Raw genomic sequence first — 23,755 nt, forward strand, 5'->3', positions numbered from 1 at the left:
GATGACCTCAAGCCCGACCTGGAGCTGCGAACCTGTAAGATCAAAAGAGTGATTGTAGATAGTCTGGGGCGGAACCGTGAAGTACTTTGAATGTGAGCAAAATGATCTTGTATTGTATTCTATACTGGATAGGCAGCCAGTGAAGGGCTTGAAAAATAGGGGTGATGTGTGAATTACGGTGGACCACTGGCGTAAATCCCAGAGGGTGAGGGGTATACAATGTCATGTATATCCCCCCTTTTTGGGAAGGGGGTGAGCTATTGAATTACCCCCCCCCCACACACACACACACACCTTTCTGTGGTGGGGAAAAAGTAAAGTGGATTGTAAAGATTTTTTCAGACGTTTGTCTGTTTAAAAATGCACTTAGAGTTGCTCAAAAAAGAGAGTACAATTTTTAAAAGCCATAGATATGCCCTTCTGAATACATACTACAGATGTACATCAATATCATGAACATCAACCAATATAAAGTCATATGGTACCCCCCGCGGCGCACTTTTCACATTTTCAAGTCCCCCCCACCCCTTTCTCCCTCCCCCCTCCACATCCGGCACAAATTTACGTCACTGCGGTGGACCATATTTACTGTTGATTGGTCGACAATAGGTTTTATAGGAACCTGCGCATTGCGTAACATGAAGGCTTCCGTCAAGCAACGATTGAAGCAGCCGACCGCCTTCTTTGCTTGATGTCGAGGCCACAAGCCTATGCAGTCGTAAAGTAATGCTACTGGCACCATTGCAAGTAAAGGCTGAATGGGCATGATAACGGAAATGTGTAAAATACTTCCAAAATAATTCCTTCAAGACAAAGCATTTATTTCTCGAGGATAAAAAGATTAGTATAAGATTTCAAAACATCACTTGAAGCATTTATCTCTTGGCTAAATCCATCGATTCTGTCTCCTCAATGGATAAAGTTGTGAGTTACGAGGATTCAGTTCATGTCGTGGATCGCTCGGTGTTTCCACGCTGCATAACCGCTGATATCTTGAAGGAGATAAAGGAGTTGACTGTCCGAGAAGACGATGTCTGGCTGTGTTGCTTCCCCAAATCAGGTAAGACAGCTTGAGAAAAATGGGAGAGCTCAGACGTACATGTCAGAGTATATGAAAGAAGCAGACATGGAAGGTGATACTGGTGTACCTTGATTGCTCCTTATCAATAAGCAGGGGGTGTGGTGGAGTGGCACGTGGTGTTCTAAAATGTCATTAAAAGGACCCATTTGGGACAATTAAAAATTGTTATTCAGAATTTGACCTAATTGTTTTATTCCACACACTTCGAGTAGTGTAAATATCACATCAAACTGATCACATGAGAGGCAAATGCATGTAAAAAAACAACAAACTAATTTTCCGAGCTACACATTGAGTCGTGGGTAAACGGGAACTTTTTTTCCCAAAAACTGTCATCCAATTATTTTCATCAGTAATCCTTTCCCCTTAGACTAAGGTGATAGTACTGCTTCTGAAATGTTGCTTCTGGGGCTTTTCAGTTCCTTGGATATTGGTTGACCACTCTGTTCTTGCACACCTGTATCCTATGTGCCGGCAACATTGCTAGTCGTTACGAGTGCAAATAATGTCATACTTCATCCTCCACTTTCAACCGAGGTGAATTTTGTACAGGCAGTTTTTAAAGTATTCGCGTATGAAAATACCCCAAAGTAAGCTACCCCAGTAAGAAATTGAATGTTCAAGATTTGACAATTGGTTTTGTGTTGCCCCGTCGGCAGAACGATCTTCAGGGAGGGGGACAGTTTTGAGACCATTTGGCATCAAATGGCAATTAATAGGGTGTTCAATAATGCCCAGCCCAATATAGAGGACCTGCCAAAAAAGGGTGGGGTAGGGAGCATCATCCCCAGTCGATAAAGTGGGGGGGGGGCACTGGCCCCCTAATTCCGTCGCCAGTGTAAACGGGGGGCGTGTTTTGGCGACCCCTGACCAGAAACATGTTGGTGACCTCAAAGCAGTAACCAGGAACATGGCCAAGGCGGCCCACAAAAAAAAAACCAACCAACCAAGCCCACCCACCCACCCACCCTCTCAACACACCCACCCAACACACCCACCCACCCAACAATGTCGTCACGTACGTACAGAGGCATAACCGAAGTCGCAAAGCGTTAACTAATGACCAAATTAAAGCTGGAACATGTTCATGGTTCAGGTCGCCAAAACTTGTCTTAGGTATACTTTTTAGCACGCTATAAGTTTTGTGTTGTATTTCCCCGTACTTGTATTTTGGTGTTTTTTTTAATGCTAAATAGGAACAAAGTGGTGTGCTTCGATCATTTACCACGTCTTGAGCTTGAGGGGTTTGCTGGACACTAAGACAACAGATAAAGAAATAGGCATGCCTATTGAGATCAACTTTCCCATTGAGTCCGTTCTAAGAGATTTCCCGAATGCTCGACTGCGTCATCATGTAATTGCTGAGTGGCAGTCTCCTCGCATCTTGACTTCTCACTTAGAAGTACGTCGGCTTCCAGACAAAATATTCACCAGGAAACCCAAAGTGAGTTTGTACTTTTTAATGTTAAGTTGGAAGTTTGTGATGTCTACCATTTGAAGGGAAATAGTGTGGACTGTCACTATTTTATAATGCTCCCAAAAGGCAGTGAGAAAATATTAAAAGAAACAAACAACATCGACATGACGACGACAATGATAACATTCACGTACAAGGAAATGACATGAGTCAGCACCAAGTCAGTCTTGGCATGTGAATATATTGATGGTGCATATTTGCGTATTTGAAAGAAACAAGGCTTTGTCCATTTTCGGCATAATTGATTTTTTTTCCATTGCACAGGTGATATACGTCATGCGCAACCCGAAGGACTCCGCTGTGTCAATGTACAACTACCAACCACCCAGTTGCCCATATGTCCTTAAATGGGAGACCGTCTGTCAAACTTACCTCCATGGAGAATGTATGCATCTAATTCTTAGTATATTATAGCACCTATATCCAATTACTCATGACATTCGAACAGAAACATTTCCTTCACTCTTTTTCGGTCACTGTCACAAAATGCCGCCTACACATTATAAATCTTCTTAAAAGTTGCATCAGGTGTCCGAGAAATGAAAAGGCTTTGACCTGACAGTTGTGACCGTCGTTAGGTCAGGCCGTGTCCAAATTCATTGGCTGCGGCTGGCGCTAACTTAAAAGTCCATGAGATGTGGCTGTAGCCAGTAGTTAGCAGCTCCCATAGGAGAACGCGCATTTCCAGCCGTAGCCTAGCAATTGGGACATTGGGACACCTTCAAGCTATACCAAGCTGAAGTTTCCTTCATTAACACATGCATCTGCATATCATTGGGGTATGCAGTTATTTGGAAGGGGGAGGCTGGTAAATGGAATAAAATACCACCCAGAAGTTCGTCAGGCATGAAACACTGAACTCTTCATGCCAAAATTTCAAACTATAGTCTGTTACACATATAGAAGATGTCAAGGGGCGAATAACCTGACTGATAGGGATGAAACGTTGCGTTTCATTCTCACATTAAAAGGTTTCAGGTAATAAAACCGAAGATTTCAGCGGGTACCCACAAGCTGTGTACATGCAAATACCGCCTCTCGTACGATCTCACCTTCACGCCACGGCACACAATACTAAAATACATGTACATCATTTTAACAGTTTATGCAAGATCGCCTCCTGGTGTCACTGAATTGTATTTCGCACAAGCATCTCAATATGGTGTGCGTCTTCAAAGGCCACACTATTATCCAGTTCATTTTTGAAATGGTTAGTTTCAACTACCATCTCATTGCTGTTTACTTCCGTATTCCCTGGATAGGCCTACTATTTTGTTTATAAGGTAAACATGGTGTTAATCTCGTTTTTGCATTGAATACACGATGACATTTGCATTATTCCCGTTGTGTCAGCTGCAACTCTTACCTTTCTTTTCCTTACAATCCTATTTCAAGTTGCCTTCGGACCGTGGTGGGATCACGTTCGGGGATACTGGGGTCATCGAAACGAAGACAACTTTCTTATTTTATCGTATGAAAACATGAAACAGGTACGATTTACGAAAACAACAGGTAAAAGACGTACACAGCCTTGTTAGTCTGCTAGAAACATCAGTATAATTATGAGGAGAAGTACCTTAAGTGACAAATTACATCATATAGACAAGAATAAGGTTTCTTATAGCTCGGGGCAGCTACTTCTTCAGATGCAGTTTGAAAAAAAAAGGTTTCTATGATAGCTTAGCCTCTCTTAATTTTTCATTTAGTTTTTCAACGTGCTATCTCATCAGCATACACAAATGCAGAGGAAAGAATAAGAAGCCGTTACTACTGGGCCAAGTAGTACGCGCATATCACGTCTCTTTCCGACCAACTGAGTGTTGTCAAAGTGTTCGCACAAGTTAAGACGTGCGTGAGTGCAACAGCCTTACAGGAATGGCGAATTTATCTATATCAGTACAAGGAAAACTAATACAAGCGACAATAATGGAATCATTATTTTCGTAAAACATCTACATCAGCACGGTATGCTAATTTGTATATGTTTAATAACGTGCGAGTGACATGATAGCGCAGAGCATTTTTGTTGTTTGATACCCGAAGGTCAACACTGGTTCAATAATCGAAAATTGAAGCCAAATTTCTGTCATCGTGTGTTATGTTATCTTTGTTTTAGTTCACCTGCTTGGCCCAATTTTGGACTTATCATTTTTTTAAGTTAATGATTTGAATTTGTAGGACCCTGCATCTGCAGTGCAGAAGATTTCTCATCATCTTGGAGTTACTCTGACTGACAATGAAGTACGTGGCGTGGTGGAAGCCACGTCATTTGAAAGCATGAAGAAACGAGCAGTCAACACGCCATTGCACAGACATTTCCGGACGGGTACGTTAGTATTGAGACCAAGTACTTATAAATGGCTCTTGAAAGGAAGTTGTAGCGTGTAGGAACGGCTTCTTATAACTGTACGGGAGATTCCAGTTCATTGTGGTGAAATACATGTAGACACAGATCACCTTCAATATAGAATAAAGTCCTGGATCAGTGTCACCATACCTTGCTCTAACTTACCAACTAGAATAGAAAAGTTTCGGTAGATGATAGAAATGTATAAATGATTTAATGCTGGTATTTTCTCACTCAGGTCAAGTAGGCAACTGGAAGAACTATTTCACCGTGGCGCAGAGCGAGGCTTATGATGCGAAAGTCGAGAGATTTTGTCAGGAAACAGGTATTACCTTTCAATTCTGACCAACTTGGAATCATACACGTTATGAGTCCAGGCAATGAATTTACAAAGGATGAATTCATTCGAAAATTCGATGGGGAAATAATGTGATTGTGTCCATAAAATACCCAGCATGAACCGCTAGTTTTGCACTGTAGTGGAGATTAGTCTTTGGGTGCATTTTTTTCCAGTGAAGGAGAAAGGTTTATTTAGAGGATGATTAAATTTAATTCAGCAACTAAAATTCAAGTTTAAGAAAACGTCTTAGAGCAATTTGCGTATACATGAAATAAGTTGTGAAAAATAAGGCGCCTTAAATTTATTTCTTGTGCTATTTTCTAGCTAGATTTGTTAGTTTATTTAAAAGGGGATGTTTTCGTTTCTACTTCAGCCGAATGAACAAGGATATGCGTGCCTTTTTCATGGAATAACAGTGTTACTGCATGATATTGTTAACTTGTTGGAACGCGATGCCTTTAACAGCTCAAGAGCAGACTCAAACTTGTTAATATAAATCTCGGCGCCAGTTCGGTATTCCAACAGCACTCTTGCACAAATTGAATTGAGAGCGTCATATCTAAGTTAAATTTTGACAATCTGAATTTTCAACTTCTCATTTTTAACAAGGAGAGCTGCAATCAGTCTGTTTTAATGAAAACCTGCAAAATACACCTTTTTGTCTCATTTAAGCTCATTTTCGAATTTGTTTCAAATGTTTGTTGTCACACTAAAGAGTATTTCTCTACTCATAAACACAAATGTGATGCTATACCGGGAAGATAACCTCAATGTAACAGTAGTCTGTACCCAAAAATGTCCTGCATATTTGTAGATTTTGCTGGACTAAGTTTTATCTTCTTTGCTGATTAATTGTTGTTTGTATGCACACCAATAAGTAAGCATTAATCCCTTCTCAGATATGTTTGCAGTGTGTGAAGTTTCTGTTCACAAACAGAAAAACCTTTGTACTGAAGTATTTGCACTTTGCACGCTGCCGCCATAGGCGTGCAGAGCCTCGAACTTGCAAATTGTACAATCTTCCCTGGTGGACTTCATAGTAACAGCGACCTCCTTTTTGCAGTTATTTAAGTATGGATAGTTTATGGCTGAGTTTGGGCGGCTTGTTCTCGTTTGTTCACGAACAGCTCGATTTTTTGTTGGTGGGTCGGTCGCTCGAACGCCGGGAATGTACAACCGGTTATTAGCGCTAGTAGTTATTTGTGGCAAGCAACATGCACCATGGCAGCGTCCTTGTGCATTCTTCGAGAGTGTTGGATAACTGGGCTAACTTCTTTTCCATTTCAAAAATTCATTTCTGTCATGGAAAATTATTAATGTCAAAATTGCAAAACATTCCATTGTCTTCAGCTTTGTAAAGCCATATCGGTACTTTTTGCGGCAGTTCAAAAATAAAATCTCACGAGTATTTCCGTGTGTTCGTGTAAAACCCTGACGAGGAGGTGGTGTGTGATCCTGTTCCGAGAACAGTGTTCTTGGGTCGTCTTCCCGTCGTTCGAGCGCGAGAACACGAAACCCGTGTCAAGAATGGACCGCCCGAACTCGACCTATGTGTTTAGAAACTTTCTCTGCAATGAATTATCATATAGGAATGTAATGGCAGTAAAAATTATTGAATAGTTTGTTAAGATTTAGAGAAAGATTAAAATCAAGATCTTTGTGATAGTTATAATCTGTATTTCCAATGGAGAGTTATTTTTTTAATTTTTGTTTTTATTTTTTTACACTATTCCACTGGCCATTGTGAAACAAGACAAAAAAATAATACATTAAAAACATATACATAATACATTTGGCATGACATAACAGTCAGGTGACGGGTATAAAAAACAACATGCTAAAAAGCCAGTGAATGGCAAGATGGAACAGGTGACCAGCACCTCTACAGAGCTATCCTACCACGTGACGACCCCCCGCAAAGAAAATAAGACAAGTGGGAATTTTTTAATATCTACAGCCAGCACAGCGAGAGTTAGACACCCAAGTACATATACTATCGGATACGAAGCTAGAGCTGAACATTATGTTGTAAAATTCCAAAATTTGAGTCTTGAAGAATTTGATCTGGCTGCATTTGCGGGTATTTTTAGAACCGGGTACCCGTTTTTTTTAACATCAGGTATCAGGGTACCCGGAAAAGAGATCGCATAATAACAAATGGCATTGCGCGACCCGGTGGATCATGTGCCCGAAACACGGTTCTTTTTGGTACATAGGAAGCAAGCAGAACATTGTTCTAAACGTCGGAGTTAATCTCTCCTACCTTTTTATCAAACGAAATTGTTACCTTCAGTTTGCAAATTTTTTGTGGGTGTATGAAACAGAAAAACAAATCTTCACGGGGAACGTCAGAAAAGAGAACAGAGCTGCAAACCACCTACATGATACACGCACCTGCAAACGCTCAAAGGAAATGTCCCGGATGCTGCTTGACCACGTACACGCGGAACGCATGTGGCGTGCACAAATGGTGAGCGCTGGTCGTGTCACTTGCGGACCAGATCAGTGCTATGTACGTCACGGGTTAAAAGGCTTAAAGTTTTATGTACAAAAATACCACCGTAACTCGAACAATGCCCACACCATTACATCCACTTATTTTGAAGTTTCTGATTAAAAAAACCGCCACAAAAATGCTTCAAACGGCGTTGAAAGTATCGGAAGTCTATATAGGGTTAGGAGTCATCGCAAGTTCATTTCTTTTCTGACGAGGACCAGCACGTTGGATAAATCAACGTAGCTGCAACTGAGTAATCCTGGCTTTCAAGACGCTGAAACTAACCGATTATAACGCGGGCCCAATTGTAGTCCCTTTCAGGCAGTTCAATCGCTGACACTGCAGCGGCCATGTGACCGTAACAAGAAAGGTCATGTGACCACACATAAGGAAGCCAAGTGAAAAAAAATAGCAGCGCTTCACGTTGTTAAATGACTAAGCGATACGAAAGTTTTGCCACACGAAGGTACGTACCACGATGAAATGGTTTAGTTTAATAAATACTTTTTCAGGATAACTCCATTCCCCTGAGGTTAGTTGTCGAGATTTTAATGTATAAGTACTTCGACAAGTGACATTTGATTAGCCGACTGTATTGACTTGCACCTGTCAACATTTCCTTTTTTTCGAATGAAAAAATACTTCGATTTGAAATGCTTTAGTACGTACAGAAAACATCATTCCTGCTTTTTTGGTCAATTCCTCATCCACAGTTCCGCTGAATCACTGAGGAGATTCAAGTTGCTTTTAATAATTTAAATATAATTTTGAAACGGAATATTTCTTGGTGTAAAACTTAACTAAACTGGTTCTCTGACTCTTTGGGTTTGTAGCGCACATTTAGTGCTTTGATTATAAAAAGAGGCCGATCAACCGCACAATGTGTGCGTGATCACCACTTACCGCACCCCGTGTGGAGTTCCAGTACCGCTGGAATATTACACAGTCCGCTCTCGCTTCGTCGTCAATCCCGACATAAAGTAATTTTCATTCATATTGTTTTATTTGACAAAAATATTCTTAATTCAAACAGTAAGCACTACTTATTCAACACAAAAGTCATTTAGGCCGACAGGGTTTGATAGTTACAAATACAGTCATGCAAGTGTACATCAACAGCGCTTCCCCCTCATAAGACAAAATTCCTTTGGTCTCTTGTTCATTTAGCTTTGGTACAGTCATTTTCCTAGTTCCGGATCGCGAAAATTATTCAGTAAGACTGTAGCTAAAAAATCCTCAAATTCGAGTGAAATATGGTCAGAAGTCAGGTCTTTGTGTTTTGGATATACGGCAATTTTTTCACAAAATCCAAGCTTTTATATTTGGACCCACAGGATCGATCGACGAAAGTGACGATGACACCTTTCCTAGTTCTGGATCGGTTTAGGATCGAGACAAAAACGTCTTCACAAATAAAAAGTAACCATACGAAAAATCCATTTTCAGCCAAAACCACTGTAAAAAGTTGCTTTTCTAATAGAGAATCTTTTAATTTTGAGAAAATTAGATGAAAAATAAGAATTCCAATGAATTAAAAAGGTTGAGATTGCGTAAGGTTTGACTCGACTTTTCAACTGTACAGTGAGCTATCAACGTTATCCTCCCCGCGCCGCACAGTTGACGAACCCATTACGTCACATACATTTCTGCAACTGCACTTTGGTGGTAACGCCGCGCGATCCGAAAGTGGGGGAAAAGCTTGCAGTTTTCGGTAAATTAACAAAAACGGAAACTCTAAAAAAAGTCATTTTGATTAAGCAGACATTAGATGCAAAGGTTTATGTGACTATTCAGTTTAAAGAAATATTTAAAAATAACACGTAGCGAGTGACCTATCGCCCGTGAATTTTAGTGGTTTTTTCGCTCTTGTGAACTAGGAAATTTCGCATCTCAGAGAACGACTTGCGGTACAATGGGCGGAGTGGGTAACAAAATTAGCTGTCGATCTCCAAATTCAAGTTTCATGTATGACCGCGGGACCGGGTTTTCATCGGCACGGTGGTTTTCCATGAAGTCTGTCCTTCAGTAAGAAATGTCACAGACATTTTATGCATGAATGTTTGTTCCTAATTTATTTTCTTTTTTACGGGTACCCGGCCCGGAAAAATGGAACCGTGTTTTGAAATCGACGGGCGGGTACCCGGGTACCCGGCACAGGCCTAGTTCCAAGTGTGAACAATACGCTGAAAATAAAAGGCTTTATGAGACTCAAGATTACAACGGGGAATGGATGAATTAAATGGATTGGAAGATAGTCTTGTGGTAGGACGGCCCTGGTTAAGATTAAACTGGACAAAACAATCAAAAGTTGTGTCATAATGACCAGCCTTACATTTAAATAAAACAAAAGGTCCTGGATTTATAGTCTATAAGACAGTGGCAGCAACTTGAGTCTACGTATGCGTGATTTATAAAACTCTAGCTCAGTGCATCAAACCAATGGTGCGTTTGATCATCCCTATTTTATGATCACATTTACCTGTAATTCGATTGATATGATCATTCTAAATAAAAGAAAATGAAATATCAACACCTAGATCTCTTACCGATTATGTACGCTCAAGGGAAATACCATTTAGTGCATAATTAAATTTGATCAATTATTTTTGCCTTAAAATGGAGATGATCTTACATTTTGAGGTATTAAAATGCAAATCCCACTTCTTACTCCATGAATACAAGGAACTATAATATCATCCTGTAAAGAAATACAATCCGATAAGGTTTCAATGGTTTTGAAGCACTTGGAATCATCAGCAAATAATGTGGCGTGGTGAGCATGCAAAACTGTCATTACTATTCAATATAAACAACAACGGCCCCAGCACAGAACCTTGTGGAACACCAGAAACAACTGGTAACCAATCTGAACTACATCCTCGACAGCCATCCTTTGCTGACGGCAGGATAAATAGGATTTAAACCAACCAAGTAAATCTCAGTGAAAACCGAACGACTTCAATTTATGGATAAGGAAATTATGTGACACACTGTCAAAAGCTTTTGAAAAATCAAGATAAATCATGTCAACATGCCCAGCTGTGTCCAAGATGCTTCTAATCTCCTGAAAAACTGTTAAGAGTTGAGTGATTGTGGATCGACCTATAACAAATCCATGCTGAAGATGATAAATGTCATCCTCGATGACAGAAAAAATGACGTTAAATATGGCCCTTTCCATGACCTTGGCACCAATGAAAAGTAGAGACACTGGTCTGTAGTTTTCAACCTCACTTTTGTCAGATTTTTGTGAACCGGAACCACATTAGCCTTAAGCCAGTCAGTGGGTAACCCTGAAGTCCCTTATGAACTGATTCCTCATTCAACTTGTCATAAAGTTCGTAGAAAAAAAATTCCCCCGCCCCATACTAGCGTATCATTCACACAATCCGCCCCGCAGAAGCACGCCCTCTGCGTTTGAAAAGAGCCGCACTGGTCGGGATTGTTCAATTTGTTGGTAGCACGAACGATGCGACCGCGACGCGTGCATTTCAGCGAAGTTCACTTCCGACCACTGATCCCTGGTTCCGACCAAATGAGCCTCTGGTGCTAAGAAATGGCGCCCTCTCTTGGTCTAGCTCGAGGCCCATTGATGCACGTGCATTTGGAAATACCAAGGAGAAGCTGCCAGGGAAAAATTTTAATGTTGACGATCATTGTTTGTGTCCATGTGTGTTACAGAGCAACAGTCTGTGCAGTATATAAGGTTAATGGTTATCTGCTTAATATGGATAAGTGGTAAAGCTCGCCTTATCAGATTGTTAGACAGTGGGTTCGAATCCCAGCCATGGCTTTTTATTTTCCTAACTCTTGCTGTCAGTCAGTAGCTATAAGAGACTTTAATTCACCCCTGCCAAATACCAACAGTACCTTAGCCGACCGGGTAAGCTCTTCTGTTTGGACTGTCCGCGAAGTCCAGGTGAGCACCTCAGTACAGGTTCCAGACGTATAGCCGACTCGGCGGCCAGGGCTTAGGGGCTTGTCTCGTTTCCTCCCTTGCATGGACGCACGAACCCTTTTAGGGGCTTAAGTGGTTGGGCAGGGAGGAAGTGCGGTGGGCCGGAAACCCGAGACCCCAGAAGAGTCCTATATGGAAGCCGGTAAATGCGATTCCTTGCGAATTTCAGGAGTCCGTGCGCCTGACTGCTTGGTCAACACCGCATAAGTTTGGATTTTTTCCTCACCACATTTTTTTTTTAATTTCGCTGGGCGCAGAACCCACAAGGCATTTTTCTAGGTTTGAATACAGTGAGTTAAAGGACTGATGATGACTTATTTTCATAATCTTAATTTCTTAAATTGTCGACAACAGTCAGACCGATCCCAAAAGTGTTCGGGACTATTTTTTTCTTAGTGATCAAACTATAAAGGCAGTGGCGCAAATCTGTGTTGGAAATTGGGGCAATGGGGGATGGGGAAATGTGGGGGGGGGGTGAATTGCCCGGCCATGGAAATTTGAAAAGCGGGGGGGGCCTGTACACTATATAGAGGGCGATGTTCATGATGTACATCTGTAATCTGTAATAAATTCATACAGAATAAGAATGGCATATTTACTATGAGCACAATAATGAGCATGCGCACTCTGAACAACCACAGACTGAGCAATCCAGTGCATGCTTCAAGTAGCTTCCAGGGGACAACTCTGATGACCTGAGGCTCCCCCTTTTATATTGTGTGTCATAAATATGCGAGACTGCACACGATTCAACGCGTGTAAGGAAGTCCAACACGGCCCAATTTCTTCCTTTATACGCGATTTTGTGGAGGAGAAATCAGATGCCATCACGCCACTAAAACATGGGACCGTTCCCAGCCAGCATGAGACCACAGTATATATTATAGTATATTTAATGACAGACGTCACGTCTGTCAGATGAGGGTATTTTTGAGCTCGTAAGTGATATTTATACACCTGATCGAAAGAAACAAATTCAATAACTAGTCAAACGCTTAAAGCAAACTGTCAGACACATAGAAACAAATGTTACAGCAAAAGCTGGTTAAGTTGGAACATGAAATTTCGTGTTGCGCTTTACGTCGGGTATAATGGCAATTGGTATACGCCGTAATTTCATGAGCTAACAACGTGAATGTCCTATTGCACAAGGTAAACTTACCATTGCCCTGAAAATAAAAGTATAAAAACGAACTAACCCCCCTGAGAAAAAAGTGGGTTCATATGTGCATCCCTACCCGAGGGACAATGCCTTCGTTCTTTAACCGAGATCAGTATCTAGTTTTGTTTTCTGTGCGTTTTAAAACATTCTTTACGCCAACTTTATTATTTTTTTTGACTAATTTTTTGTATGAATTACAATGATTTATTCTGGATGAAATGTAACTTAAACTGACAGGCCAGTTCCCTTCAGGGGGTTAGATTGGACATTCATGACATAATAACAAGCGATTGTTTCCTGTTTTTGGCCCGCGGCAATCTTATTAGATGACCTTATTACATGAACTTTTAGTGCGATCTAACTGGATGAATTAAATAGAAGGCTGAAAAGGCCAAGCTATTCTTAAATTTATGTCTTGTTCAAACTTCGATTGATGTGATCCAAAATACCTTTAACAGAAAACATACTCCATACATTCTAATTTCGGATTTATAAACCCTATTTATGTACAGGCACACCCAAGCAGTAGCCTATTTTCAAGGCTGCACGGGTGTTTTTGATGACACATATCTCTGTCCTTTGAAGGCGATATACATGATTCGTTCGACGGTCACTTTACCAGTTGCCCTATAGCTTGCCGTTCATTCATGTAATGTGGGCGGACAGCCATTTTATTGTATGCGTGATCATATTGTCTAAATGACATGAGTCTCAGTCCAAGTACTCATACAAGAACCGTGTATCCGACTCGAACTAAGTCTACACCCACGAGATCGACTGAGCATAACCCAACAACGGGTAATGTCCACACAGCCTCAGCCGGAATCTTGCCCAAAAATGGCTGGTGTAATTGCGTTCGACCTCTCAGGAAGAAGCTGTTGGTGCCGTGTGCAAAACTTTTCAGATTTGTCAAGAATGCAGTTGGGATATTCTCTGGGTCTTCGATCTAGTACACTATCTGTCGTCCTGTGGTTTACTCCGGATCTGGTTAGCGTTCGTAAAGGCTCTTGTCGCAGGAAGAGGTCCAAGTTGGCGAACATCCATTTGTACGTTGATCAGCAAGGGAAAAGGTAGGTTCGTAGAACTACTACCTCTCAATGTGTTATAGGTATTTCCTAATTACGATCATGTTTATTCAGCAGTTTTGAAACTATCCCAAACCAGACCATTGCTAAAGTGCTTTTTCTTTAACATCTTGAAGCAATGAAACCATGCCAACTCCAGTCATATTCCAATTCAAAAGTTCATAGGCAAGAGAAAGAGACAAATGATAATTGTATTGGTTTAGTCCTGTTGTTCCTCCTGCATTGTTTTGCTTTTGTTGTAGCCACCATTCGTTAAAAAACAAAAACAATGATTGATAAATCTCACTTTAAAGTAGTAAATCATAGATGTTAAGCGCTCATTCGAGTGAGCGGTCAACTTCACTTAAGGGTTATTGGGATACGAGTCACTTTTGTTGCATTTCCACCCATTCTTGATTGATTGCTGCAATCGAAAAAGGACAGATTAGGAATCTAATTTGTATTAATTATTCACAGTTCTTTCCTTTTTTTCCCATGGCAGTTTTCTTAGCTGACCTTATGTTCTCCAAACATTTCTCAAACTTTGAAGCTAGAGTCATGAAACATGATAGTCTGGGCAAACTTATAAACTTGGAAAAATAACAATAATAATTGACATTTTATTATTATTGTGCTCAATACTTAAAACTCAAAGTCTCAAAACTTTTCACAATGTTTTTGCTACATTAAAGTTTCCTTTTATTATCCTTCTCATTACTGATGCAATACCTAGTAGTTCGCCCGTAGTCTGAATAACGAGGGCAAATACTTGTGACCCACTCTACGAAAATGAGTCTTAAGTCGCCAGAGCTACTTTGGAGTAAAAAGTGTTTTGGAATAATTTTGCACAGTGTAAATCATGAGGAACGCACAGCATTTTTCACCATGGAGTATCCACTTTCATCAGTATGCCAAACTGAGTGATACATCAAAACAAAAAACTCAATTTGCTCTTTCTAGTACAAATGAAAACTCAAAAAGTGGCTCTGGCGACTTGAGACTCATATTCACGGAGTGGGTCACATTTAGGTTTATATCACAAGCCCTTAGGTTGTACAGTGTGAGTGCATGAAGTGAAACAGGAGCAAAATCATCGAGGGTTCTTTAGAAATTTGTAGTACGGTTACCAGCACGAGTTTGGGCAATTTTTGCTTTGAGGACACTCCATGAACTGTGTGAAAAGTTGGGATAGTTTCACCTTTTTTCTTTACATTCTCCCACATGCTGCAGACTGTTTTGCTACTGTATAAGAAAAGGAGACTGGAGAGGTTGGAGTGGTAATGTGGGGCTAATACACAGGCTGTGAAATTTAAAAAAAAATGAGCGAAACAAACAAGTAACTGGAGGTGACCCTATAGTAAGGATTGCACGAATTTGAATCTACGACAGCTCTGTTGCCTTAATACCTTGTGTCTGAGGCTCTACCGTCTAATTCCCTGTCTCGTCACCTTTCCAATACCCGCAGGGTGTTCGCGTGGTACATGGTGTTATTTGTGTGGAGAGTATTCTGTCTACTTGTTAAGAATTCCTGGTATGCATACAGAAATTAAAGCTAATGATATGTGTCTGTATGGTGCCGGAGAAAGATATATACTAATTGAAAACGCAGGTTCACTTTAAGCCTCAGATATGAACTTGACTGACCTAAATTAAAGAACTCCACTGTAAAAAAGAACGAATAGAAAATTAAACAAAGGATCAAAATAATAAGTAGTATTCATGAGATAATTTTAAGGTCACGTTTTCCTTGGGAATGTTAATCTTTTTCCGCTTTCCATTTATTTCTACTTTTTAAATATGCAAACCCATTTCTGAATTCGAAATGCAAATAATAATTTTAATTAGCATGGGAGTGGGATGGGGGTATATCCCCAACCCACTTTTTAGCCTCGGGATGAACCACTTGAATAATCCCCTACACTTTTGGCTTTGCGAAACATAAAGTGAGCATTTCACGTTGTTCTTTTGTGTCCTATTTAAATTACCAGCGTTTCCATTTTGCTGTGCTTCGTTGAGGGCATTTTGGTACTTTTCTCTAGTCGATTCATATTTGCGATGAAAAGCATGGAAAATTTTGAACGTGGAGCAAGTTCGCGTTTCAGATAAATGACAGTACCGAAAGAATTGTCAGTGTTACCGAGGGTAGAAAGTAAACATGCCTATACCAAGGATGCAATTGCAGGATCAGCACTCACAGAAGTAAGTCTTAAAACCTCACTCACTGTTACAAATATACAAATTTGGATCTCAAGATTTTTTCTTTGAATGTGACGCTCTAGTTCCTAACATATGTGTTTGGGTTTTCCCCAACCATGACATTGGGTAGTTTTCTTGAATTTAAGAGAAGTAGAAATCGTACAAAGCATCTTTGTGATTAAAATTCCTATTAATCGTGCCTTTTAATACGACAGGACAAAGAGGGGAAAACAATAATCATTTTTTAGTTTATAAATAAATGGTTGTTGTTTTCTTTCTGCAGACCTGAGTCACAATGCCACAGTGGGGAGGAGGCGAAGTATGTCCTGCTTGCAACAAGTCAGTGTACAAGGCAGAGGAAGCACCTACCAAAGTACAAAGCCGGACGTTTCATAAGCTCTGCTTCAAGTGTGGTAAGAGCTTCAATGGAATTGGGGCAAGACTAAAGCTGTTTTCGCGCTTTGCAGAAGGAAGGGAGACCAATTGTCCCGTTACTATATTTAAATGTACACAAAAACTTTGTGGGGGTGGGGGGTGGCTGGCGCTGGCCCAGTCTCCCCGACCCGCCAAACCATAACCGAGTAAAGCTCGCGGCCTGCTTATTTTGAATTTTTGGTGAGAATAGGGCCGTAGTACAAAGTCAAATCAGTTAAAATCAGTTAAAAGGTGTATAGTTAATATAGACTTTTAATCTTCCGTTCAGGTGTTCTTAATGCAGCCACAAATTGGCTGAATGGTGTGGGCTGAAATGCTTAGGCCTATGGTCTAGTGCCTTGGGGATTTTTTCAATAGTATAAATACAACCAAACTGAAATTCACTACTGACCAGAGAGGAAATCTATCCACGTGTAGATATCATGAAAAACACTACGTCACCGTCACACTGGGGCATTTTTTGGCGACCCCGATCTAGAAACATGTTTGTGACATCAAAGCAATAACCAGGAAGGGTGGCACACAACAACGAAGCGCCAGAAATGGTTACGTCATCTGGTAGAGGCAAGCAAGCGCAAGAAAGCAGACGACAATCAATTTTCACTCAATATTCGACACGTTTCTGACAAGTGCTACTCTCTCTTTTCATATGCCTTCTAGAAGAAAGTATCTTTGATTCGCTGCATGTTACAACAAATTTTGAAATGTTTAACTGACTCATAATATGAAGGGTAACACCAAGTCTGTTTTTCGCCATTTTTTACCAGCGCTGAACTACCTTCAACTTCAACATTTGGTTCTCCTGTTTAACGGTCGGAACAATGACGTCACAAAGCATAACTGAGTTGCAAAAATGCTTAACAAATGACCAAAGAAATATGGAAGGGCTGCGTCGCACCGTGATCAGAATATTGACAAGAATATAATATAAAAAACAGTGCTATGGAATATGTGATTGCCGAGCATTTAGTAACTGAATACCTTCCTCAGGGCAAGCAGATTCAGCTCACAATTGAACTGAAGGTACTCAGTTACCGAAAGCTCGGCAATTACATATTCCAGAGCACTGATTTTATATTACATTCTTGTCAATAAACAATGACCAAAGTTGAAACAAGTTCATGGTTCTGGTTGCCAAAATACGCCCCTGTGTACATGGTACTTGGTTAAGGCCTCATGAGAGACTATGTAGGAGAACACGCTTCCTTTGAATGTCCTATCAAGTTGCGCGTTGCCTTCACGTTCCAAGGTTCCATGTTGCTTTATGTGGAGTGGGCGTGATTTGAACTGAAGTGATGTCACACTTACGAGCCGGATAGACCACCAAACGAGCAAGAGAAGTTGCACTTGAATGTGCTATCGTATTATCTTGACATGTTGGTCAAATTTCGTATCACTGCTAAACAAGGAAATTTGCAATGGAAACAAAAATATATAACACGTGAACATTTTGGTTGATAATCCTGTTTTTATCAAGGGAAAATCATTCTAATATCTATGAAGTTGGCCCTGACCACTTACAAACATGACGTTCAAAGTCACTCACACGACGTTTGCCCGACCATTTTAGAACACCATACTTTTCAGTTCTGCAGCTATATGAAGTTGAGCTCAGTTTTGCATGCTGTTTGAGTAATGCATGGACATGCAATTTGGAAAAAACCCGAGCACCTTTACCCAACAAAAGTCAAGGTCAAGTAATTCCATTTGACCAAGACTCAGCAATCAAAGGAAATATCTTGCGTACACGACACTGCTGAATGACTATATTTCTTGGTCGTGATGATCTCAAACAACGCCCTAGATATCAAACCTAAGCGAAAGAGTGTCTGAGAAGACAATACACTTCGCTTAGACTTCGTGACACCAGAGTCAAAACTAAAATGTACATGATCATGGATAAAAAATACATCTTGAAAAACCCGCTGCTTCATTTGACTCGGACCGGCCAGCCGACCCCGGCAAGCTCGGTGGTCGAGTGGTTAAGACATCTGCACTAGTAAGCAGGAGGTCGTGGGTTCGAGTCCCACCCGAGTAAGCTTGTGAGTTTTTTTCGCAAGCTCTCGGACAAGCACTGAGCATACAGTGCTTATTAATATACGTTAGGTAAGGGCAAACCCGTTATATATAATTAATCCAAGATAATTAGGAAGGCTTAGGGACACATGTTCCAAAAGATGAATTGCAATCACATTGCAAACTAATGGGAGTTATAACGTAAAAATGAAAACGTTGTAACAAAACACGCAACTTTCTGGATTCTAATATGCATTTAAAAAAATCAAAGTCTTTGTCATATGTCTTAACACCTGTCCTCCCTGTGCATTGTTTGAGACTGCTTGCATGTTCGACCTTTTGCTAGTTTATTAAATTAACGGTAACACACATGCATTGAAAGAACACACATACAAGTGACAGAATTCCTAATAGCAAGGATGAAGCGGAGTTAATCGGCTTGAATATTTTTGCAACCAAGCATAGTCATTGCTCTCACTGCGCATGCGTCAGTTGTCAACGGAATGGTCCTCCACAGACATTAGGAAGAAAAGGTGAAATTTGTTCATTAAAACTACATGATTACAGACGTTACAAGTAGAACAAGCCACATTTTGAAGGACTGGGGGATAGGTTTCCAGGGGACATATCTATATCTAACAACACATGCACTAAGCATTCTCTACACTACGTGAACTCCAAGGGAATTTGAACGTTTGTAGAAAATTGCCGAAAATCCAGTGATATTCTTCGCATGATTGAGAGTGCGTGTTACGTTAAATTATCACAGTTGGTTGTAGGAAATAAATGAGCTATAGGGCTGTAGGTACAATTCACATATACAACCTCAAATAGGGGCGGATCCGGAATTTTTCCTGGGGGTGGTCAGGCCGGAGATTGTTTTAATGTCTCATTTTTGTGGACAAGTATAAATGATGATGAAACATATGCCATACATTGTTTACAATGGTATTGGTGCATTTACTTTAGTTAATGTTGTTATTTACCCCCTTGGATCCGCGCCTGCTAAGGCTTTTCAAAAGGGATTTAAATTGCGAAGTGGTGGTTGAATTCTTTCTGTTTTTAACAGCGACGTGCAACAAGATGTTGGACTCCACCACAGTGGCTGAGCATGAATTGAAGCTGTTCTGCAGGAATTGTCACGGGAAACACTATGGGCCGAAGGGGGTTGGTTTCGGTGGCGGCGCCGGCACGCTCAGCATGGACAGCGGGGAGAGATTTGCATCCAAGAAGTAAAAGAATGACCGGATAGTGAACGGGAATCGTCCCTCGTAAAATCCTTGTTCAAACCTTATACAGCCTAACCCGACAGTTAGCTTAAGCGTATAGATAATCTCGCATAAACCGTGTGCGTGAAACTTAATAAATAATCGGTTTATGATAAATGTACAATCTTTAAATCAGGCAGATAAAAATGAAGAGCTTCTTCTGACAAACTTTAAATTTTCAAATTTAATTTGAAGCATGTTGTTTTCTGATTGCAAAGAAAGTTTAACCTTCATGCAGAAAATTTTTTATAATTACTTGCAGTAATTCAAATGTAAAACATGTTGCTGTTACGTTACGTATGTAGCATGATTCAGTATTCTGGCGTCTTCAACGTCAGTAGAAGACCACGCCTCTAAACTGGTATCCGCAGTCATTGCCGTAGCCTCGGAAGAAGTAGCCCGCGAATGAAAAGCGAAAAAATGAAAAAAATACACCCGGCTTGATTTTTGTACTAGATTTATCTGAGCTTTAATTGATACTGAATATATTGGTGAAAAGATCAAAGTTCACATTTCTTGGAGTGCCGACAGGTCCTTTTACATTTTATACCGTCTGACAGACGGCAAATATATTTACTGGAATACGTGGTAAAGATGTGTTGTCAATTTTGCTGTTCGCCCTTAACCAGAACTGGAAAACGCTATAGTGTCCCTGGAGCTCCGCGAAATCACAAGTGTGTTGCAGAAATGTTGACTGAGGTGTTGAGAAAGTAATTTAACTAATTTAATGTATGCTTAGTGCTTCAGACTAGGTGTAATTACTTGAAAATGCATCTTTTATAGCGGGAAAACATATTAGTCAAATTTTAATCTCTTGGTTGAATATCGTGTCAGCAGCTATCCGCTGACAGTGTCAAGAACAAATACGATTTACACATGAACCAGGCAAAACGCTTGCTTCTGCACCAATGGGACGAACGTGTTATTTCCAATTTGCGTCTTTCTACGGCCAAATTTTCACCAGTTCGCGTGAAGCTTAGAAAAGACACAGATAGTCATTTTCTAAAGTTAGGAAATAATGAGAATTCTTCTTTCATTCACAAGCAATAGTTTTGTATGGCTTTACAAACGCTTAATTAATTCATTGCAGCATTTTGGCGTTGTCGTTTCGTAGAATTAGTGTGAATTGAGTTAATAATTATGTAATAGTCATACAAGGAACGCACAGCTATGTACTACGACTCCAACGTATGAGGTTACTTGTCACCAGTGGATTTTAATCAATAAAGTATGCTGAAAGCTTATAAAGTACTTGGAATGTGATGTTACGTGCATTTTTCCAGAATGTTTTGGTGTTTTGTGTGTAAAGGACGGAGACATCTTTACTGTGCGGCCATAGTGTGTGTGTTAGGAGTTGTCAGGGAAGCTACGGGACGATTCCTTGAGACTTGTCCACACGTATCAAGAATCATGTTTAATTTTAAGATGAAACATTTTCCGCAAAATCTACAAAACTGGCATAATTTAAATGAAAAGCGTGATACTGCTAACAAAATATTGTCTTGGTGTCTCGAATAGCCTTATGTAAAAAATGCTGCGTTTAACTTCATATTATAGACGACTATCGCTGTACGAGAAGTGAACTCTGGTCAAGTAGGTGATGCTGTTAATTTTTTTCTTAAAAACAGATGCATGCAAAAGACTGTTGGACTCAACTACCGTGGCTCATCATGATCTGAAGCTGTACTGCAAAAATTGCTACGGCAAATTCCACGGGCCGAAGGGGGTTGGCTTCGGATCTGGAGCCGGCTCACTTAGCATGGACAGCGGGGAGAGATTTGGAGGCCCAAGAAACGAGAAGAAGCTGTTTTAATTTCGTAAAGAAAATATGATTTATGACTGTGTACTAGATTATGGCTCTGTTGAATAGTTCTCTGCGAGTTATCTGAAATAAGCTTGATTACGGGCAGATATTTATACGCTGCCTCAGGAAGTTGGTTTCTGAAGTATTTTTTAAACACTTTTGCATGAAAAGCTTGCTTGCACAGAATGAAATTTAAAATTTCAAAGCTGATCAAACTTTAATTATTTAAGGTAATAAATTTTGCCCTCTCCCTGGAATCCTGATTTTAGACTCCTTTTGGAACAATCCTGCACAGAGCATCAAAATGTTTGAATCAATGCTTTCAATGTCCAAAGCTCAGAAAAGGGAATAGGCAGAGATGAAAAGACACAGAAAAAAGAGCATCGGGGGTTGTTTTACACATCAACAAGAGCGCAGAATGTGCAAAGTTCGATAAACAGGCAAGTCTCTAAGAGATAGACCTGTTGGGAGGAGTTGCACTAGCCCGCTAGCCATTCACCCATAGCCCCATTATAGGTTTTCATAATCTTACGACGTTTTTACCTTCGAATAGTTGTATTGAAAATTAGAGTTTAAGACTTGACTCACGTAAATCTCTTGTTTCTCACGATCTGCTATATACATGTACATACCTAGGACTTTTTTCTATTGGGTAGGTATAAAACAGATAATGAAAGATGAAAGATTTCGATTGGTCTGATCGTTAACCCTCGTTTTCCTTTCTAATCCTTCTAATCCTCGTGCAAATCTCATAGAGGTCAAAAGCCAACATAGTAACCTATTAACGTTGATCAAAATCGTTTATTACAGACAGCATTTTCGTCACTTTTAGTGTCTCAAAGAAATAAATGTACATGTGCAATCTCGCTCAGAATTCACACAACACCAAATTCTCGCTTTGGTGGCTGGAAAATTCACTCCATTGAAAATTTAAGGAAACGTAACATTAATTGTATGCATGATGTTTGCCAATTTCCCAACAGTTTAAGAAGCAATAAATAAAATAATGATACAGGTTGGAAAATTTTGACTGGAATCACTATTGATATATGAATTATTTGCATAAAATCCTGATTGATGGAATATTGTGGCTCAGTGCTTTGTCGATATGAGCATTAAAGCTTTACGCATGCTTGTGTAGGCAACTAGGCTATAGCTCGCTTAACAAAGCCGGGAGTGCTCAGGAAACCAGCGACTGAGGTAGATGGGAACGTTTGCCATCACGTAGTGGGATCTATGAAGTGCCTGTTATGGTTCTATATTAACAGCATGGATAGACCCATCCATCAGGGTACACCGACAGCAGCCGTTGTCGTGCATAATAAGAATTAGACTAATAGTGTTCATGGTGAACAATTTATGCACAATGATTTGGGAATCAAAGTGCAAGAACAAAAGTGTAAAGTTTGTTGGTTGCCAGCCTCGAATGCGATGCTTTTTGTTACCAGTTTCTTTTTCGGAATTAAACACAAAGTGCCCAAGCAAATCACAAAATCGAAGATAATTCAAATCTACAATTTGATGTTTTTTTTCTTCTAAGGGTCACTTGTTCATGATCCAGAATTTGCAAGTCCCTTCTGAACCCCTCATTATGGTGGTCCGATGGCTGAGAGTTCATACACTTCATCATGGATGTTAGCTCCTCCTTTTACCCCGCCCCTATTTGCTACATCACCTGATTGTCATGCTGAACTCCCTCCACAGCCATTAGCGGCGCTATGTACAGTACATGGTGTCAGGTGAAAATGCACCCACTTGCCCCCACGTTTGCACCCACAAAACATTTTGTCACATACTACCACAGGGCGATCAACCTTTCTGTTTTACGACTCTGCATCATAACCCAGGTAAAATGAAGGATATTTTGCACCCCATGCGACTCCGCCTTGCCCACATTTGCACCCACAGCCACCTAGGTCTGGTGCAGCCACACATTTGATGCAAACTATGGGACAGAGAGACACCGCTACCTTTGTGTTGGTCATTATTATACTGGTATCTCAGGAATTCTTTTCAGACATTTGGGGGATATGTTAAGTAACAGTAGGCTGGAGTTTAGGATTGAAGGGCGGTACCCCTCTCGCCCATTTGCAATTTTTTTCCGTAGGTG

General features: G+C 40.4%; 2 protein-coding genes across 3 annotated transcripts; both read left to right on the forward strand.

The window, feature by feature from the left end:
• Positions 1–654: 654 nt before the first annotated feature.
• Positions 655–6,917, forward strand: LOC110987780 (sulfotransferase 2A1-like). The gene is made up of 6 exons (XM_022250848.2): positions 655–1,060; positions 2,278–2,525; positions 2,823–2,943; positions 3,954–4,048; positions 4,737–4,884; positions 5,144–6,917. Exons 1-6 carry the CDS (start codon positions 913–915, stop codon positions 5,248–5,250), a joined length of 867 nt encoding a protein of 288 aa, XP_022106540.2. The 5' UTR covers positions 655–912; the 3' UTR covers positions 5,251–6,917.
• A 6,839-nt stretch (positions 6,918–13,756) lies between these two features.
• On the forward strand, positions 13,757–22,673 carry LOC110987774 (cysteine and glycine-rich protein 2-like). Of its 2 annotated transcripts, none has more exons than XM_087139654.1 (3): positions 13,757–13,932; positions 16,406–16,535; positions 21,470–22,673. In XM_087139654.1, the coding sequence occupies exons 2-3, from the start codon at positions 16,418–16,420 to the stop codon at positions 21,652–21,654; spliced, it is 303 nt and encodes a 100-aa protein (XP_086995780.1). In that variant the 5' UTR covers positions 13,757–13,932; positions 16,406–16,417; the 3' UTR covers positions 21,655–22,673. The 2 variants fall into 2 exon arrangements, with proteins under 2 accessions (XP_086995780.1, XP_086995781.1); XM_087139655.1 differs by lacking the exon at positions 21,470–22,673 and adding an exon at positions 19,643–21,092 and having other exon boundaries at positions 13,772–13,932.
• Positions 22,674–23,755: the final 1,082 nt, after the last annotated feature.

The sequence above is a fragment of the Acanthaster planci genome, linkage group LG08, assembly GCF_054643075.1.
Source record: "Acanthaster planci isolate LZ-2023a linkage group LG08, COTS_SCS, whole genome shotgun sequence".
Lineage (NCBI taxonomy): Eukaryota > Metazoa > Echinodermata > Asteroidea > Valvatida > Acanthasteridae > Acanthaster > Acanthaster planci.

Coding starts and splice junctions, on each gene's coding strand:
- LOC110987780 (XM_022250848.2), top strand. CDS start 913: ATGGATAAAGTTGTGAGTTACGAGGATTCAGTTCATGTCGTGGATCGC. Junction 1,061..2,277: donor GTGTTGCTTCCCCAAATCAG/GTAAGACAGCTT, acceptor AATGCTAAATAG/GAACAAAGTGGTGTGCTTCG. Junction 2,526..2,822: donor TATTCACCAGGAAACCCAAA/GTGAGTTTGTAC, acceptor TCCATTGCACAG/GTGATATACGTCATGCGCAA.
- LOC110987774 (XM_087139654.1), top strand. CDS start 16,418: ATGCCACAGTGGGGAGGAGGCGAAGTATGTCCTGCTTGCAACAAGTCA. Junction 16,536..21,469: donor TAAGCTCTGCTTCAAGTGTG/GTAAGAGCTTCA, acceptor TCTTAAAAACAG/ATGCATGCAAAAGACTGTTG.